Source organism: Coturnix japonica, chromosome 11 (genome assembly GCF_054131305.1).
Source record: "Coturnix japonica strain WE chromosome 11, WE-NBRP24, whole genome shotgun sequence".
NCBI lineage: Eukaryota > Metazoa > Chordata > Aves > Galliformes > Phasianidae > Coturnix > Coturnix japonica.
In genome coordinates, this window is record NC_140673.1 from 24,019,799 (window position 1) to 24,038,532 (window position 18,734).

At 40.3% G+C, this 18,734-nt stretch overlaps 1 protein-coding gene across 3 annotated transcripts; it reads left to right on the forward strand.

Moving 5' to 3' along the window:
- Positions 1–482: 482 nt before the first annotated feature.
- On the forward strand, positions 483–18,537 carry LOC107317652 (protein zyg-11 homolog B). 3 transcript variants are annotated; one of them, XM_015870591.3, is made up of 15 exons: positions 483–548; positions 4,054–4,163; positions 4,824–4,989; positions 7,307–8,061; positions 10,253–10,393; positions 11,340–11,516; positions 11,699–11,763; positions 11,953–12,052; positions 12,140–12,190; positions 12,807–12,968; positions 13,061–13,108; positions 13,688–13,885; positions 13,975–14,027; positions 14,935–15,032; positions 16,882–18,537. In XM_015870591.3, the coding sequence occupies exons 2-15, from the start codon at positions 4,059–4,061 to the stop codon at positions 17,070–17,072; spliced, it is 2,310 nt and encodes a 769-aa protein (XP_015726077.1). In that variant the 5' UTR covers positions 483–548; positions 4,054–4,058; the 3' UTR covers positions 17,073–18,537. The 3 variants fall into 3 exon arrangements, with proteins under 3 accessions (XP_015726077.1, XP_015726078.1, XP_085367852.1); XM_015870592.3 differs by lacking the exons at positions 483–548; positions 4,054–4,163 and adding an exon at positions 1,850–1,994; XM_085511726.1 differs by lacking the exons at positions 483–548; positions 4,054–4,163 and adding an exon at positions 4,245–4,431.
- Positions 18,538–18,734: the final 197 nt, after the last annotated feature.

Sequence of the window (18,734 nt, forward strand, 5' to 3'; positions counted from 1 at the left end):
TCCCCGCTCCCCAATGGCGGCCAGGCTGCGGCTCCCCCTGCCGGGCCGTCACATCGCTGCGTTGGGGCTGCGCTGTGTCGGGGTTATTTGGGGCTGTCGTTCCGCTGCTTTGCACTCAAACGTTGTACAGACAATTCCTCACGGGATGGAACTGCGAACTGTCCACGTTCGCGTTACCTGGGCGGAGTCATTGTATCGCTGCTCGCTTTGTGCTGCCAACAGGCAACAAATGGATTCTCTTCACAGCGCCCGTGTGTCGGGAGGGGTTTATATCGCTGTGAGCGTATCAGCCTGAAATAACTCAGTGCGAAACCTGCTGGCAAAGCTCTCCTCCATCTCTGAAGCGGGAGGACAAACCCGACCGGCCCGGAGCAGCTCGCTGCTGAGCGGCGCCTTTAAGGGAGGCGGGATCGGCGCTGCCAACATTCACTTCCAGGTCGGGAGTGGGGGGAGGAAAGGGAGGAAGGAAAAAAAAAAAATAGAAAAGAAGAGGCAGCCAACAAGCTGCGGGACCCGGCCGGCTGGGCTCGGCACCCAGCGCCGCCATGGTGAGTGATTGCCGTGCTGCGGAGGGAAGGGCCGGTCCGTGTCCTCGGGCTGACAGCTGGGCGCTCAGGGAGCGGGGGCCGCGATGGCGGTGCTGCACGTCCCGCTCTGTCAGCGCACGGCCGGCCGTGAGCCGCGGGGCTGCGCCGCTGAGGGCCCCGCTGCCCTCCGTGTTGTGTAACGCGGCTACTGCCGCCCTGCCGGTTCTATAAAGGAGGTCGGGGAGCCGCTTCGGGGGCTGCGGGGAGCGGGTGGTTGTTGCTCTGTTGTTCCCTTCACGGAGCCGAGGGCACGGCACCATCCCGCTGCACCACAGCACCGCCGCCTCCTGCTGCATCCCGTGCGGTGCGGCCCAGCCCTGCGGCTGGCTTTGTTTGAGGCTCCTGATGAAGTTCCCGAGCTTTAAGGTCGGTGCCGTTTGCACCCGCTGTGCTGTCAGCAGGATGGGGCCGAGCTGTGCGGTTCTGCTCGGAGCTGGGTGCTGACATCCAACTTAATGGCACAACTGCAGCTCATGGCGGTTCTGTGCACTGTGCTGGCCTTGTGCATCGCCTCCATAGCTTCTTTCTTCAGCTGCATTTATTTGCTGTGCCTTATTTATAAGCAGCATTCATTTATTTCCTCCCCATTGCGATCTGTAGGAGCCTAATAGCTGTTTTATTCCCCCCAGCACATTCTAGTAGCTGCTGTCTTCAAATGGAGATGCTGCAGATATCTCTTAATGCACGTAGTCCCATGAGCGTCCTGGAAATGACATAATAGTTGCTTATATCTGCTCTATGCTCCTCCTGATGCCTCTCTTGGCTGCCCCACATCATTTCCTTGTGGTTAAGCAAACCACTCGGGCTCCTCTCTCCACTCGTTTCTAATTGATGGACCCATATTGGAAGTTCTTTATATTAATTTTCAAGTACGTGGCCTTACTGTATAGATTTCATGTGGCACAGTTTGGGCCTCTTGTGATTTCTGCTGACTGTATCGCTACCGACTCTAATCAGTGCATTCCCACACGTGCCAGAGTAATTAGGGAAGGTGTTAAGTGTGATCTTGGTGTGTAATACTTCCTTGAGAGGTTCATATATTGTCTACTTCTGTTTATTGCCATTAATTTCGGTAGGATAACTGTGATTCTCCTTTTTCACAGCGTAAATCCCTAAACCACCTGCTTATTTTTCACTGCCCTCCCTTCCCCTGTTAGTGCTCAAAACAGTTCTGATGAACACCAGAGACTTGCTGTTATTTATTGATGGTTTTACTAAGGTTTCTTTTAGGGTTGAAGCCTGAGGCTGTGCCACCTTTTGTTTCCCTGCTGACTTCTTGAGAGAAATAATTGCTGCTGTTTGAGAAGTCCCTGATGCTGGATCCCTTCTTTGGGTGTTCAGGGAAGAAAAGCTGATGGGATGAGCTTGGCAGAGCAGAGAGACCTCACACACCTGAGTCTCATTATAGTGAGTCAGTAATTAAGTGTAGCAGTTGGAGGGTATATCCTACAAATACTTCTCTTGGAGCTGAAGTTGGTGTCTGTCTTCCAAGGTTTTATATACAGGTTTATTGAGGAAGAACTGATCAAAATCTAGTTGGGGGTGGGGAGAAAAGGATTTGATTTTTTTTTAATGAGTCTAAGACACAAAACTAGAAAGAACTGGATCTTTCAGGCTGGGGCTGGTAGGATCACAATCCCTATAGAGAAAAAGGCTCACACAGCAGCGGGGTTTAGTTTTCCTGCAGAGTTGGATTGCAGTTACTGGTGGAAAACATCGGATAAACCTGTCTCTTTTTTTCTTGTTGTTGTATAAACAGGTGTCTGTATGGTGATGCCTTTCCAGAGGACCAGGTTTTGTTTGGGTTCTCCCACCCAGCATGTTAGGGTTATGATAAAAGTTCTGCTGAAATGGTGCTGAATGATCTTTATGAAATGAATCCTGAGCTGAGGGTGCCACACGTTTATAGTGTTGCATTAAAGCACCAGAACCAAAGTGAAATGAACTGCACAACAAGTACCAGGCTTGTTCTCTAGGTGATGTGCAGAAGCATAACTAGGGGAAGGAAGCACTGAAATCTAACCCAGTAAGAGTTCAGGTACAGCTGCAGCCTCATTCTGAGCTCTTAAGTGGGCACTGTCCTCTAAAGAAAGGAGAAGTTAAGAAAAGGAATGCTGCTGGTCATGAGAGAGGTTTACAGGTAGCATTCCAGCCATTCTACTTCAGTAGCAGGAAGTCACTTTTATGGTGCTTGTCAAGAGGCTTTATTAGACATGGAGAAAAGCATTTCCTCTGTCTGTCAGTTACCTCCAGTACCTGTGCTGAGTTTGTTCAGCCTTTCTGCAACAAACTGGAGAAGACACAAAATTCTACTCAACTGCTAGAAAAGAAGTGAATAAAAATGGCTCTGCTGTTCACATGTGTGACTGAGCCCTGCCTGTGGACTTGGTCCTGTTATTGCATGGAGAGGTACTGCATGGACTTCCGAAGCCACTGCTTCATACAAAAATTGAAGCAATGTCTCTGGATTAGGTTGGCCAGCTAGAGGTGCTGCTTGAAAAAATAGCTTTGTGAGTCATATGCTACCAGCCTGTCTGCAGGGCTAAAAATTCTCATCAGAGTTTGTTCGCTGATGTATGAAAGTGTGTTAGCTCTTCTGGCACAAATTATGCAACAGTGCCAGAAGGGATGAACAGAGCCCGGATTCTGGCTTTTGTCATGGCTAAGGATCAAATTAGAAGCACGAGAGCTAATGAGAGATGAGGCTTCTGCTGCACTGAAAATAATTTTTGTACTCCTTTGAGTAAGGACTCCGATTTTCATTTGAATTGACAGCTGTCTTAAGCCCCGTATGCCTATTAATTCCAGGGTGAGGAAAATATTTTGCTCTTAATATTTATATTTTGCCCTTAATATTTAAAAATAACTGGCTCAATTTCTCTTGGGAAGCATTTCAGGTGTTTTTGCACATTGTAAGAAACAAAAGGCCTTAATGATTCTGTCTCTTCTTCATGTCAGCTTAGGGTGGGAGGCAGCCCAAATTGCTGTTTTCTGGTAATGCATCACAAAATAACTCCTGTTTCTTCAACAATAATATTTAATAATGAAGCTGAATACACACAGAGTGAGATGGAGTCAGAGGAGTTGGAAGTGACACGTCAAATGCTGCAGAAGGAGTTTGTGTTTGAATGACTTGGAGTTTCTTGTTCCCTAACCTGTACTTAAGCCTTCAGGAGCTGTTGAACTGCTGTATCTCTTTGTTGACAGTGTGTGATTCATTAAAGATAAGCGTTGTTCCATCTAATAACGTGGTGCCTCCCAGTCTTCATGTAGGTTCACGTTATTTCTGAAGATCTAGTTGTCATTTTCTTTGTATTTCTTCTGTGTAACTTTTGTATCTTCCTGTACTTGAATGGTGGGGAGATTATGGCTAATGAAGCAATAGAGCTGGAAAAGAAAGGTGAAACTATCTTCAGTAAACTTTCAGTATAAGAAGCGAGCTGCCTTTTCCCCCCTACCCCTACAGATGAGATGTGGCAACAGTTGATGCTGTTATTTTCAAGACTCTCCGGGGGAGTCTGTACCAGTCAGTCAGCCAGCCCTCCTTTGTGCAGCCTGGGGATGATTCACAGCGCTGTGAGTCGGCCTCTATGTTGATTAATCCGTGAGACCAAAAACAGAAGGCTATTCTTAACACTGAATAGAAAAAGGGAAACTTCAGAGATGTTCAGATATCAATATGCAATTCAGTCTCTGAAGGAAAGGTCCTCTACCCAGTGCTCTGGTGCTATGGAGGATTTCCAGGTCCTGAGCATGAGAAGGAGGATGCTGGTAGCTTTTATCAGCAGGAATGCTGTAAGAATTGTTACCTGGTTGCAGCACAAGGTTTATCTTTGTTTCTAATGTAAGTTGATGGTCAACTTCGAGTGCTCATTGACTTGAATGGAAGATTTCAAGAAGTGATTATTTCAGTCAGATTTATTCAGTCTATCTTGACTAATTCCCAGCAGATTTCATAGATTCAAATTCTCTCATTGGAAATAAGGAATGTTCTCTATGAACACCAGCAAACAGACCGGGTGGGTTCTGGGAGGCATCGTTTCTTGTGTGACCTGGTTTACCAGGTTAGTGCTGCTCTGAGGGGTGTCTCATCTCCAATATTGGCTTCTTCAAGTGTGAGCAGGGCTAGCAAAAATAATTATTTTCCTGAAAACAAACGTGTAGAGGAATGGATGAATCACAGAGAAAATGAATTGACTAAATCACCTCTGTTTCATTGTGTCTTGCATGTGACAGGAGGAAGCTTCTCCTTACTCCCTACTTGACATCTGCTTGAATTTCCTCACTGCTAACCTAGAGAAGTTCTGTACAGAAAGGCAAGATGGAACGCTGTGCTTGCAGGAGCCAGGGATGTTTCCTCAGGAAGTGGCTGATCGATTGCTGCAGACGATGGCGTTTCATGGTAAAAGCAATTCTTTGTGGGTCCTCAGTGGGAGCACTTTATTGGGGTGTGACAGTGCAGTTCTGGTGTGTTTTGTAGCAGAACGTGTTGGAGCTACTTCAAATGCTTCCCTTAGTCTCTGAACAGAGAATTTCTGGCATTTTGGCTGTGCCATAAGTTCAGCTGGATGTCACACAGCCATATAGAGAGCTCTAAATAGGAAGGCCTTTGTCTCACGTTTAGGATTATAATCAAATGTTCTTTTAAGTGATTGTTCTTTAATGGACCTTTCAATCACTTCTAAAAAGATTTAACTCAACTTTCAATAGTGCTTAAATATTTCAGTACTTTCTGCAGACCGATTAACCGAATTATGTTTTCTTTACCATGTATCCATATAATTAAACTCTGAAATAATCTTGTGATTTCTTCATTAAAATGGTTTCTCATTGCTTTTAGCTGCAGTGTCATTGTTTTCTTACCTGTCAGGTACTGGCCTGTTGCATCTGTCAGTGCATTAGATGGGAGAGATGCTAGAGATGCTGTTTTGTTTGCTTTCTTTAAGCATGACAAAGGGAAGTGTTAAGCTTGTGTAAAAGCCTTGTGGCATGAAAGCAGTGAATGGATGGATTACCCTAGAGAAGAGGCAGGATTCCCATTCCTTCAGACTTCCCTTAGGGATGAGGCAGGCACAAGAATATTGTTGTAAACAGAGTGAAAGCTCCTCCCACCCCCCCCCTCCCCCAAAAGGTGGAGATTTTGCTGGCTGGCTTTGCAAATATTAGTTTTCTAGTTTCCCCCAGTTGTTTCCAGTCTGATATAACAGAAGAGATTGTCCCAGAAATATGCAAATGCAAAAAAAAACCTCTTGATTTTCAACACGCTTTGCTTTCTGTTAAGTGATGGTTTAGAGTAGTCTTATGAAATCCAACTCAAAGAACAGACATGTACTAGCAGTGCTAGCAGTGACGAGGGCAGCCCCAGCCACAGAAACATCACAAACACTGTGTCAGAGTGCAGGAAAGCAAAAAACAATGAAAAACGATACCAGATAAACAGGGTTAGCTAAGGCAGGCCAGCCAGGGAGCTCAACTTGATCCTTCATTTGAAAGGTTAGCAAAAATGACTAAGTAGTTACATTTTAGTTATATTTTAACCAAGCTATTACACTATGTTTATTTCCTGAATAGCAGTTGCCTCCTATTATATTTTTCCTTTTCCTGCAACAGACACATTCCTCAGCTACCGGGTCAGAAGCGTCTGAACTGTTTGTTGTATAGAAAGCTCTGCAGATCTTAATACGAATTTGTCTTCGTTGCAGAGGCAATTAGAAGCTCAGGACTTAAATCTAGACAAACTGTAGCATTAGTTATGCTTTTATCCAAATATATTGTGTTTTCAGTTTCTTTGCTGTCTTCAGTATCCTTGAAGATACAAAACAGGGACACTGACATTTACAGCTCTATAGAGCAAAACTAGAAGGAAAGGCGCTTCCTACTGCATTTATATGTGTGCTTGTGTACCCAAACCCATCTCATATGGTTGTTTATAAAACAGTAATGGCTCTATTGATGACACAAAGTATCTTGGTGTTTCCAGTATGTTTTGGGTAATCCTGTTCATGAAACTATTCTTTTCAGCTAGTGTTTTGTCAGTGTGCTGCAGGAAAAGACTATTAGTCTTTCTGTTTTGTAGCAAGATTATAAGATGACTGCATAATAATCTCAAGCAAGACTGCTGTATTTCCATTTTTTTCACTGCTATCTTTCTCTCCTTCCCACTCTTTACTTACCCTTCTGCTTCTTGTCTTTGGAACACTTTTTAGGTTCCTTTCTCACACGTAGCTTGTTTCTGAGCAACACTCCTACCTTATTCTGTGAAATAACTTAACTGGCTTATACAGAGTATTGATCCTGCTCATGAATTCAGTTGAATGCTTCAGTATTCAATTGAGTTAAAATGAGATGCAAGTTGTTTCTATCCAGTTCTAGTGAGAAAAGCCAAAAACATCAGGCTGTAGTCTGAGTGTTTTCAAATTATACCCACATCTTATTTTGCTGTATGTTCCACCTTCTGAACAAGACATGTGTTGTGAATGTACTGCATCTTAATTTCACGGTCCTATTCTTTAACACGAGATTATCCATAAGTGTACTCATAGTCTTCAAAGCAGAATTTCAAAAGCTTGTGAGATCAGGAGCACGGTGCTCCAAGGTGTGCTATGCTGCAGTGAATTTCTTTGCTAACATTTCTTACTTGTTTCCCTTTGGGTTCTCAAAATGGAAGTGTTGTTTTGGAACAACAAACCAAACCAAACACTAATGCTGTTTTCCAACAGGGCTTCTGAATGATGGAACTGTGGGCATCTTCCGAGGCAATCAGATGCGTCTGAAACGAGCGTGCATCCGGAAAGCAAAGATCTCCGCTGTGGCCTTCAGGAAAGCGTTCTGCCATCACAAGCTAGTAGAACTTGATGCCACTGGGGTGAATGCAGATATAACAATCACAGACATTATAAGTGGGCTTGGCAGCAATAAATGGATCCAACAAAACCTTCAATGCCTCGTGCTGAACTCACTGACTCTTTCTTTGGAAGACCCCTATGAGAGGTGCTTCAGTCAACTGTCTGGGCTTCGTGCATTAAGTATTACCAATGTTCTGTTCTACAATGAGGACCTGGCAGATGTCGCTTCTCTCCCTAGGTTAGAAAGCCTGGATATATCAAACACCTCTGTTACTGACATAACAGCACTTCTCACCTGCAAAGACCGCCTGAAGTCTTTGACCATGCACCACCTGAAATGCTTGAAAATGACTACGACGCAGATTCTGGATGTTATAAGAGAACTAAAATATCTGAATCACCTTGATATTTCAGATGACAAACAATTCACATCAGACATAGCACTTCGTTTACTGGAACAGAAAGATATCTTGCCTAACCTCGTGTCTCTGGACATTTCTGGAAGGAAGCATGTCACAGATAAGGCTGTAGAAGCATTTATCCAGCAGCGGCCAACCATGCAGTTTGTAGGATTGCTAGCTACTGATGCCGGCTACTCAGAATTCCTAACGGGAGAAGGAAACTTAAAGGTTAAGTGGGGGAATTTGTCAGAAAAATGAAAATGTTCAGCAGATACGGATCTAATAATTTGTAACAAATGCATGTGGGTGTTTGAGGAGGAGGATGTAGGTTCCCTTTTTAACTGTGAATTTTGTTCCTTACTTCAGATTCCTATTTAATTCTGGCATAGAAGCTGCTAGATGTAAATAATATTATTGTAAAAAAAATATATATATATAAATGTAACACATATATATATTTACATCTATTTTTCTGTGCCTTTTCAGTGAGCCTCAAGTCCTGATTCAATACACTAGGTCTAAGAGAGCTGAACTTGATCTAGTCTGAAGTGATTTACTGACATAATATTCTTTTACTTCCAGCACAGTATGTAGCATAAGGCAGCAATGTGTTAGCAGTCAAGATACAGTTTGCATCAGCTTTGAGCAGTTAATGATTAACACAGTGGATGAAATTTAATAACTGAGCTACTGTTGTGTTCCATCACAGTTTGTGATTTCCTCACTGTAATTCTTCTGCCCATCTTGAAAGGTCCTTTGGAGGTGCTGAAAGGAAACTATGGAGGGAATGAGGAAGGTTTTGCATAATGTGGCCAAATATCTCCTGTGCAAATAGAGTTTTACGCTTCAGTTTAAGAATTCAGAATGCTTTTGTTACAGGCACTGTAGCTATGGCAGTTGTTTAATGATAGTTTTCACCTTGAACTTCTGATAGTTTGTAATGGCTGAGTCTCTCAAGTACCAAGTTATTAAATATGTATGAGTGTTGAAACAGTGTTGGAGAAAGCAAGTTCCCCTTTGATATGATTGATGTGTGGCTTCAGGGAATGGCACCTCACATTCGGTATAGAACTCAATATAATCCTTGCTGTTTAGAATATGTGCTTCATACAATTGACTGTGCTATGCAAAGGCAGGTTTTTTTGTTGGTGGTTTTGACCAGGCATTCATTGGTGACTGTATTGAACTATTCAGCTGCTCAGTTTAGACACTGCTAAATAATAAACAGAACACAACTCTTGTGGAGACAGCATGAGTAAAACATCGTTAGCTTTATAACAGTCCTGTGAAATAAGATTATAGAAAATTCTTATAAGATTAAACAACAGACAGACATAGTAGTTGAAACCATGAAGCCACATGGAAGTTCATCCTGTAGTGTTTGGTTGCCTGTAGAAAATGTCAGTAAACATGATTTCTCTGTTTTAATCAGCAGAGAGAACAAAGTAAAGTCTGAGCTGGTATCATTTCTGTCAGGGCTGTGATTTCTTCCTGGTATAGCAAGTTTGGAAAAAACTGGCTTACTGCAATGCAGAATGCATGAAATGTGTCACTGCCATCTATATATATTTGCTTTTCCTTGTGAGACAAATTAGGTAAAAACAAGTTCTGCCTGCTTCCCTGAGAGTGTTTAGAAAGGTGTTTGCAGCAACAAACCACCCATAACAATGCGACTGCAGATATGAAGTAGGCAAAATGTAGTAAAATGGAAGGCAGAGAAGGTTGGGAAGTGGAAAAAAAATTGCAATTAGTTGCTGATTTAATAGTTTTAAGACTATTAAAGATTAAGCTGGCATTAGTTAACAGCTCTTATCTTCCAATGCTCCCTTTGCCTAGATCAGTTCATTGTTAGTTTTCACGTGTATTTTGGTTTTTGTATCTCAGTTTTGAGGATGATTCCTTTTGCGATCAGTATGATTGAGTTCTTTAATACTCTGCTGGAAAGCTATTGCTACAGATTGAGTTTATAGGAAACCTGCTGTAGACATAAAAAGAAATATTGTTTTGTTGGCAGTGCTGGAACCGCAAGCCGAAAATATCAGCCAAAATACCACATTTGTCAGCTTACTGGAGGAGTTTCATAGAGCATATAGTTATGTGAACTGCTTTTAAGCATTTTAATGCATCCTAAGCAGTTTCTGTTAGGTTCAAAGTGCTACTTTTAAGTAGCTGTTTCATATGGCTGTGCTTATAGAGATGACTGAGGCCTGTTTTTGTCTCATAAAGTGAATTCTTTATGAGCAGTGTTTGTAGATCATGTTGTTCTAGATGAAGATGGGCAGCTAACGGAACCATTTGCTCACTGAAGACTTTGGCTGAAGTATGAGTGTTTCTGAAACTGCAGCTTTGCAACTTTATGAACATAATTCTTAAAGTAAACGATGACGTCTTGAACTAAAGATTATTGCTCTGTTCGCAGGTATCAGGAGAAGCAAATGAAACTCAGATTTCTGAAGCCCTGAAGCGTTACAGTGAACGGGCCTTCTTTGTGAGGGAAGCACTCTTTCACTTATTCAGCTTGACACACGTAATGGAAAAAACGAAGCCTGAAATTCTGAAGGTAAAATAATATAATTTTGTTGAAAAAGTCTTGTGTCATTCCTTAAAGTAATCTTAAGGAGGCCATTCTCAAAGCCATGGTAAAAATAACTTTTAAGCTTTTACACTTGTATTTTGATTTTTAAGATTAAAATTCTGTAATGAATTAAAATTAACAACAATTTGAAGTGTGGAGATGTGGATGAATGCTCTGTTAGCGTCTTATATTAACTAAAATTTGTTTGGACTAATTTGGTAATGTCCAAATGTAGTAGCATCTATGTTACTTTTTCATATAATTTTGAATAGAGGTTTCTACAGGTGCAGAGTTATGTCCTCAGATCCAGTCTGTATTGGGTCAAATCATATTTATGTATTTGGCTCAAACTAGTGGCAGTTCCTAGGAACATTCCTTAACATCCATTCTAGGAATCGGCTTTTCATTGTTAGAACACCAGAGACAGTTTAATGTCTGCTGTGGTCATAAAGAGAAACATCAGTGAAATAGGCTTCATCCGCCTTCCCCCATCTTCTTTCAAGTCAAACAAATGGCTTTGATCTTGTTGGCTTCATTATCAAAAGATTTCAACAATCAGTGATAAACAAGACTATTTTCCTAACAGAGATGATAATCAATATACATAGCCAAAAACATATTTGGGGAAAAAGCTGTGAAAAATGTAGGTCTTTTGCTCTATTTGAAGATCTCATCTTCTTTGAGTGGCTGCAGCAAACAGCACGAAAGGAGATGGAGAAATAGGAGTTGCTAGCTTTGAATCTCAGAGCAGAGGGAAATATTCTCTCTGAGAATTCAAGTCACACCACATGGATTTTTCACTTCAGGGAAAAGGAGGCAGATACTGGGTGCTGCTGAGTCATTGTTGTGTTCTGCAGCAGCAGTGGATTGCTCGTGGGGTATGTTCACAAGTGCATATGTATGTAACATGGGCAAAACTCTTGCATTTCAGCTTGTGGTTATTGGAATGAGAAATCATCCCCTGAATTTGCCAGTGCAGTTGGCAGCAAGTGCATGCGTCTTCAACCTAACCAAGCAAGATTTAGCAGCAGGAATGCCTGTGAGACTTCTGGCTGATGTCACTCACTTGCTCCTGAAAGCCATGGAACATTTCCCAAATCATCAACAGGTAATTCTGAATTCTGGACAAGTGTGACTATTGAAAATATCAATTTTTTAGGTTTTTTTCTCTCTTTTTATGAGTTGAAATCATTTTCAGTACAGTCATTGGAAATATGTTTAAGGATTCACAGCTTGAAAGTATTCTGAAATATGTGCATCTCTGAAATCTTTCTTTTTGATTTCTTATAGCTGCAAAAGAATTGTCTTCTTTCCCTGTGCAGTGACAGAATACTTCAGGATGTTCCATTTAACAGGCAAGTTTTATGTCAGTTAAAACAAACTGTAGCATTGCAGAAAGCTTTTCTGTTGCTGAATACTGAAATAAGCTTATTCAAGTTTGTTTCTCCTTCCATGCTTTTCTATCTGAAGGGTCTTCTGTGCGCATCTTCCTTTGATTAAGATTTATGAGACTTGTGAAAACTAAACTTATCGTTAACTTTCAGGTTTGAAGCAGCCAAACTTGTTATGCAGTGGCTGTGTAATCATGAAGATCAAAACATGCAAAGGATGGCTGTAGCCATAATTTCCATTCTTGCTGCAAAGGTACAAAGTTTAAACTTTGATAGAATCAATTAGATAGTATTTCTGAAGCCTTTAAAAAATGCTGATTATAGTTTTGTTTATTTACAGCTTTCAACGGAGCAAACTGCTCAGCTTGGTGCGGAGCTCTTCATCGTTAGGGTATGTCAGATGCTTTCTTGAAAGTCAAAAATACCAACTTTTCAAGCTATTCATGCAAACATAGTTCCTAAAGATATGATACAAAAACAAGGAGAGAGGTTTCTAAGAATGCATTAGCCTGTATTCATTTGAAAGTTCTTTTGAACAACAAAGCCTGGAGAATTTGCTAGACGTGAAAAGAAGCCTAAGTGGGAAAAGCTTGACAAAACTTACTACAAAGTAAAATAGCAAGAGATTATTGATTTCAAATTTATTGTATAAGGCTAAAGAGGCTTTAAAAAGAGAATATTTGAATTAAATTGTTAGTGCTGTCAATGTTCATGTGGTTCCCAGAGTCTTGTGGATGGCTTTGGGCCAGCAGCAATGGTACTGTGCATATAATTATGGTGGAAACAAAGGAATTCCTCTGGCAGGCAACAATATTGAAAAGGGGGAACAAAACATTTAGTAGTATGTTTTGGGAGGTAGAGTTTGACCCTTAATATTTAGGTCTTTATTCTGCTTATAAATAATAGTCTGTACTAGCTGAGTCTGTGCAGAAACAAGCAGAGGAACGGATAGGTTTTTAGATATGCAATCATAATTAGTTTTGGTTTGTTTGTTTTTTTTTTCCCAGCAACTACTACAAATAGTTAAACAGAAAACAAACCAGAATCTTGTAGATACAACCCTTAAGTTCACACTGAGCGCACTTTGGAACCTCACTGATGAATCACCAACAACTTGTCGGCACTTCATTGAAAATCAAGGTCTTGAACTGTTCATGAGAGTTTTGGAGGTGAGGGGTGCAGTCTGTGTTGTGGATTGTCCATATAGGTTTATAATTAACACTGTAAACAGTTACATATAATTTCTTCCTTTTTTCCACAGTCTTTTCCATCAGAATCATCCATTCAACAGAAGGTTCTTGGACTTCTGGTGAGATGAACAAAAATGTCTGAAATCTGTGTTGTTAAAAATCCATCTTTTTTCCATGTTAATTTGAAGCAGTGTTGAGTATTTTTACAGTCTACTTTAATCTTTGTAGTGCTCATCACTCATTTTTTCAGATTATTTTGTCAGTTTTCCAAAGACACTAATCTTATTGAAATCGATGGTTACAATAAACAAGAAGAGCCTGTCAGGGTCAGGCTTCAGATAAATCTAAGTGCAAAAAGCAATTGAAAATCAGTGGAATTCAGAACTGCACGCTGGTGAGATTTAATGAGATTGACTGTGTTCTGAAGATATAAAAACTAGCTTATAAATGACTGTAATCTACATTCTACAGGCTAGATTTACTTATGATAAAGTCTTCATATGTTTTCAGGTGAATTTCTGTATTAAACTGGAAAAGTTTTCAAAAGCAGAAGCGGAATTTGATATATGATTATCATCTTGGTGTTTATACGTGTTTACTTGCACAGTGTAGTTCATATGTATATGTTCATCTCCCTTTAATCGTATTATTTTTCTTAATGTTTTCGTTTTTTTTCTCCCTCTTTCTCTCCCCTCCAGAATAACATAGCTGAAGTTAAAGAACTCCATTCTGAATTAATGTGGAAGGACTTTATAGACCACATCAGTAAATTATTGCATAGTGTGGAGGTGGAAGTCAGCTATTTTGCAGCAGGGATTATTGCACATTTAATATCTCGAGGAGAGCAGGCCTGGACATTAAGTCGCAGCCAGAGAACTTCTCTTCTTGAACAGCTGGTACTGAAATGATGATGCGTTCTATCATGCTCTTCAATTTTCATATGTTTGTATTTAAGGTTGAATATTCTTTGTTTTGTATTTTGCAGCATTCTGCCATATTGAATTGGCCAACTCCAGAATGTGAGATGGTGGCTTACAGGTAACTATTGCCTTGATTTGGAGTTTGGAAAATACAGTAGAACTGAATTAAATTTGAAACTTGTTCCTGAAGCAGAATAAGCTGCCAGTCTGATGTGGTTTTGCCCAGCGAAATAAGCACCTATCAACTTAAAATACACTACACAACTTAAAATACACTGCATGTTGATTTTCCATTTGTGATTGAAGAAGGGTAGGAGCTCCTGTAAAAAGTAAATGTAATGTCTTTATGACTGCCTTTCAGGTGTTCAGGTCCATTGGGTCTAAAAGACTTGGATGCAAAGGTTAACCAGTAAGGTTACACTGGTGAGCACAAGGTTAGCACTGTCTGCCCTAAATAAGGGGGCTTGAGGCCACAGAATCATGGAATCACTAAGGTTGGAAATGGACGCTAATATGATCTAGTCCAACCATCCACCTATCACCAATATTTCCCACTAAACCATGTCCCTCAGTACCACATCTAAATGTTTCCTGAACACCTCCAGGGACGGTGATTCCCCCACCTCCCTGGGCAGCCCATTCCAGTGCCTGACCATTTTCTTGGAGGAGTATTTCCTAATGGCCAAACTGAATCTCCCCTAGACCTCTAGTCCTATTGCTAGTCATATAAAGTACAATTAGATAATTACTGTCCACTTAATCTTTATTTCCAGTGTTTACTTCTATTTTTAAGGTGTAAGAATCATCAAAATGCAATGTGAAAAAATATACTGTATATCCACAATATATATTTTTGCTAGTTACTGCCTTAAGTGTTAAAAGACAGTCACTGCTTCTAAAACTCCAAGTTTCTCAGAAGTCTTTCCCTGTTAAACCAGCTGGTAAATATGAGTAGGCAATGTTATGATCTCTGAAGGGATAGCTAATAACAAAATAAGCTGATCACTTGTCTCCTTTTCTAACAGGTCTTTCAATCCATTTTTTCCACTACTTGGCTGTTTCATGACACCGGGCGTCCAGTTATGGGCAGTGTGGGCCATGCAGCATGTCTGCAGCAAAAATCGTATGTATTAAGATAAAAATTACCCATAGTTTTTATTCCTTAGCATACTATTCGCTAGCATGAGTGGGAATAATGGGAATTTCTATGGTTTTCATTCCTGGTACTTTGGAGAAACTGCATTGAGGTTTACACAAAATGAGGCAGGAAAGGAGTAAGAAGCAGCTCTTTATATTCTTTTCACTTACCAGAATTTTACTGTGTGATTCACAATATTAATTTCAAAATGTGTGTTTAAACTACCTACATTTGCAGTTTGCACATGTGTTTTTGTTCAGAGATGTTAATATTAATAAAAGGCAATGAACTCCTTTCAAATTAAAGGAGAGCAAGGATTACAGCAGGTAGTTGTCCTACCATCAGAACAGAAGTTTCAGTTAATTCTGGTGCCTAGTCACCTTTTGCAATAACATGCTGCTACACAAAAGGCACTTTCTCAATCTGTATTTTCCATCTGCAAAATGAGAACGCCAGCATATTCTTTGTAATATGCCTTGAGAGCATGTAATGAAATGCACAGGTGTTGAGGTAGGAAGTCAGTCCCCTGAGCATACCTAAGTGTAAGAGCTTACAAACCTTCCTGGCTTTCTTAATGATTTTTTTTTTCTTAAATAAATTATCTTCTGGCAAAGTTGTGGTGGTCAGACTCTGGGTAACAGTTTGTTCACTAAGACAAACTAATTAAAACAAGCTTTCTACCCCTCTTTGTGCCTCCACCCTGTTAATTCAGAGTACGGTCTTATTTGTTCTATTCATTTTCTGGAGTTTATTTTGTGCTGCATAACCTCTGAGCTTTCAGCATGCCATAGAGGTTTGTCTTGACAGTGAGTAACTGCACTACAGAATGCAGAGGCTGCAAATAACTGGATAACATTCCCCTAACTTAAGTACAGTGCAGTCTTATTTTTTTTCTATGTATTTATTAAGTATCTATATTTATATCATGAGCATATGTCCTGAAGTTTAATTCTGATGGCAGTTGGTGCCAGAAGCTTCCAGAGAAAGTTGCAGAGAAACCAAATGCTCAGAAGCAAATGTAATAATGTGCTCTGGGGACAAAAATTGTTTAATTCTGAAATATGAAGTGTTATATGGAGGAAAAAAAATTAAGCTTTTGACACTTGCCACTAAAATACTTTATTTCTTGGGGAGAAGGTGCATTGTATTGTTGTCACCTTAGAAGAGGATAAAAAGTGGTCTGGATTTAATAGCATTGATTTTTCTTGTTGTTTTTCTTCCTCCTTTTGCTGTTTCACGATGCTGTAGCCACCTCAGTGAGCTAAGTTACCTAAAATAGCTGCAGCACCGCAATAGATGTGATCCCTGCAGGAATGTTTAATGTCAGGATTGAGACAACTCAGGTGGTGCTTTGCTGAGATAAACAGTGAAACTGGGTGTATCTGGCATAGTGCTCTGTGGATTGCATTACAGTCACTCTGACCTTTTTGGAACAACCTCTGAAGCTTGTATGTTATGTTATGAGTGAGGCTCTTTGTATAGCTGATCTCTCCGTGTAGTAACACTGGAATTGATGCAGACTTTTTAAAACCTATTATATTAAAATTTATATATATGCACTTAAAAAGCATGTGAGGGAGAGAGAATACCGTGCATATTACAAGGCACTTTCCAGCTAGCTAAGACAGACATGAAAACGGAGACAGTCTGCATCCTGTCAAAACAACTCTGTTGTCCTGTTGTCACCCATCAAAGTACAAATGCACTTCAGTAGAAACTTAGGAAGTGTCCTAAGTGCTGCCTGGCTTAGGAGATGAAAGTGAATTTCAGCATTGTTTACAATAACTGTTATTTCTACCCTAGATAATTTTGTACTTATTTTTTTTTATTACAGCTGCCAGGTACTGCAGCATGTTAATTGAGGAGGGTGGCTTACAGCACTTGTACAACATTAAGGAAAACGTCCAGACTGATCCACATGTCCAGAGGATCGCTATTGCCATCCTGGATAGTTTGGAAAAGCACATAATGCGTCATGGGAGGCCACCTCCATGTAGAAAACAGCAACAAAATAAACCAAACTGAGAGCTGCAGGTATAAGAGTGTAAAGTATTGTCTCTGTAATAATCCCTTCTGATGTGTGTGTAGTTGGAGTAATATGTAATATAGTGGTCACCATTAAAGTGATTTGCCTATAATTGTGGTACCCAGAACCATGTATGGTAACCTTTGGTGAATGTCAACTTTAATGGCAACCGCATAAGCAACTTGTAAAGGGTCGCTGCTTGAGCTGGTCATACCTGTAGGATTATTGCTGTCTGCAAAGAGATTGGACTTGTACAGATTAATATGCACATCTGGGAAGGAAAAAACCCAACAATTCTAGGATCATCTTGGGTTTTGACTTCTGGGACAGAAAGCTATTTCATGCTTATGATTGCTGTTTATAAAACTGTTTACCAGACTGGTGTTTGAGTAGAACTGTGCGTGGTTGTGGTATTCAACACTTTGCCAGATTAAAACAAAAGTTCCTGCATGCAAGTTACAAACGAGACTTGTATCTAAGGCGACCAAAATGTTCATCTTCTCGTAACCCTTCAGAACATGAGGACTTCAGCCTCCTTTTTCTTTTGCCTGCCAGCTGTGTTCTTTTGTTTTCCTTGCTGCTCAGACTCTGCCTTTTTGAAGTTCAGCTCTCCTGAGTCCTCTGTACTCTCAGTAAGGTTGGGATCAGCACTGCATCAGGGAAAGTGGGAACTTGCTAAAATAAAGCAATAGACACAAGTTTGATAGGAGACATAATACTAAAAGAATGAGCTAAGCTTGAGATTTTAAACTTGATAACTTGCAGGGGATTTTGCTGTTTGACTACTTTTGGTTGTGTGTGGGATCTTTCTTCTCTGCTTGGAAAAACTGATAGGGAAAGAGAAGACTTGTTAGAGCAAAATACCGACCTGTTCTCATCCTGAAAGGGATTGCACGTCTTAACAGGAGGCCTGGGATATTTGGTCACCTTATTTATAAGAGACTAATGATTGTTTTCTGTAAATACTCTGTTAGTATTGTGCAGTGAATTATATTTCCAAGTCACCGCAGTGCAAAATATCACCCAGTGTTCAGTGTAAAACCCATGTCGATTGCATTGTTTTGTGACGTGTGAAATTTTACATAAAGATGCTCACTGTAACAACTTATTTCTTCCTTGGTTACCTGTGGGTTTCAAATGATGTGTTGAACGGAACATATTGCACAGCATATGGATGCCTGATAAAATACAAGTGATGAAAGCAAACTGCATGTCGGTTCAAACTCACTTTTATTTCAAGAATTGTTTGTTTGTCTGGTTAGTCTCCATGTTTCCACGGGAACTGACTGATATTCTTAGACTGTTCTGTAAATATATCGGTAATTCAGTTTAAAAAGAAAACTTATGTTTGATAGTTCATGAGCAGGGATGACTACGTCACGATGACCATATTTTACTATTTTTAACTCCTTCCCTTCCTCTCCCTCCTAATTCTCATCGTTCAAATAAAAACGTCACCTCTAATGTTCAGTTATCTAGTCATTGTGTACTTCAGCACCTTCAGAATTAACTGATCCGGTAACTCTATCAGTGTCATGTTGTGTAATTGCTATTTGTATGAAGGTATAATTTGGCTAGCATGTTTTTGCTATGTGTACCTGGTTATACACTGTTTTCTTGATTCAGAAAGAAATTAAATTGATTGTAGCTTTGAATTACGA

Excerpts from the sequence above, each read along its gene's own strand:
- LOC107317652 (XM_015870591.3), top strand. The coding sequence starts at position 4,059 with ATGTGGCAACAGTTGATGCTGTTATTTTCAAGACTCTCCGGGGGAGTC. Across the intron at positions 10,394-11,339 it reads CGAAGCCTGAAATTCTGAAG|CTTGTGGTTATTGGAATGAG; the intron begins GTAAAATAATAT and ends CTTGCATTTCAG. Across the intron at positions 15,033-16,881 it reads GCATGTCTGCAGCAAAAATC|CTGCCAGGTACTGCAGCATG; the intron begins GTATGTATTAAG and ends TTTTTATTACAG.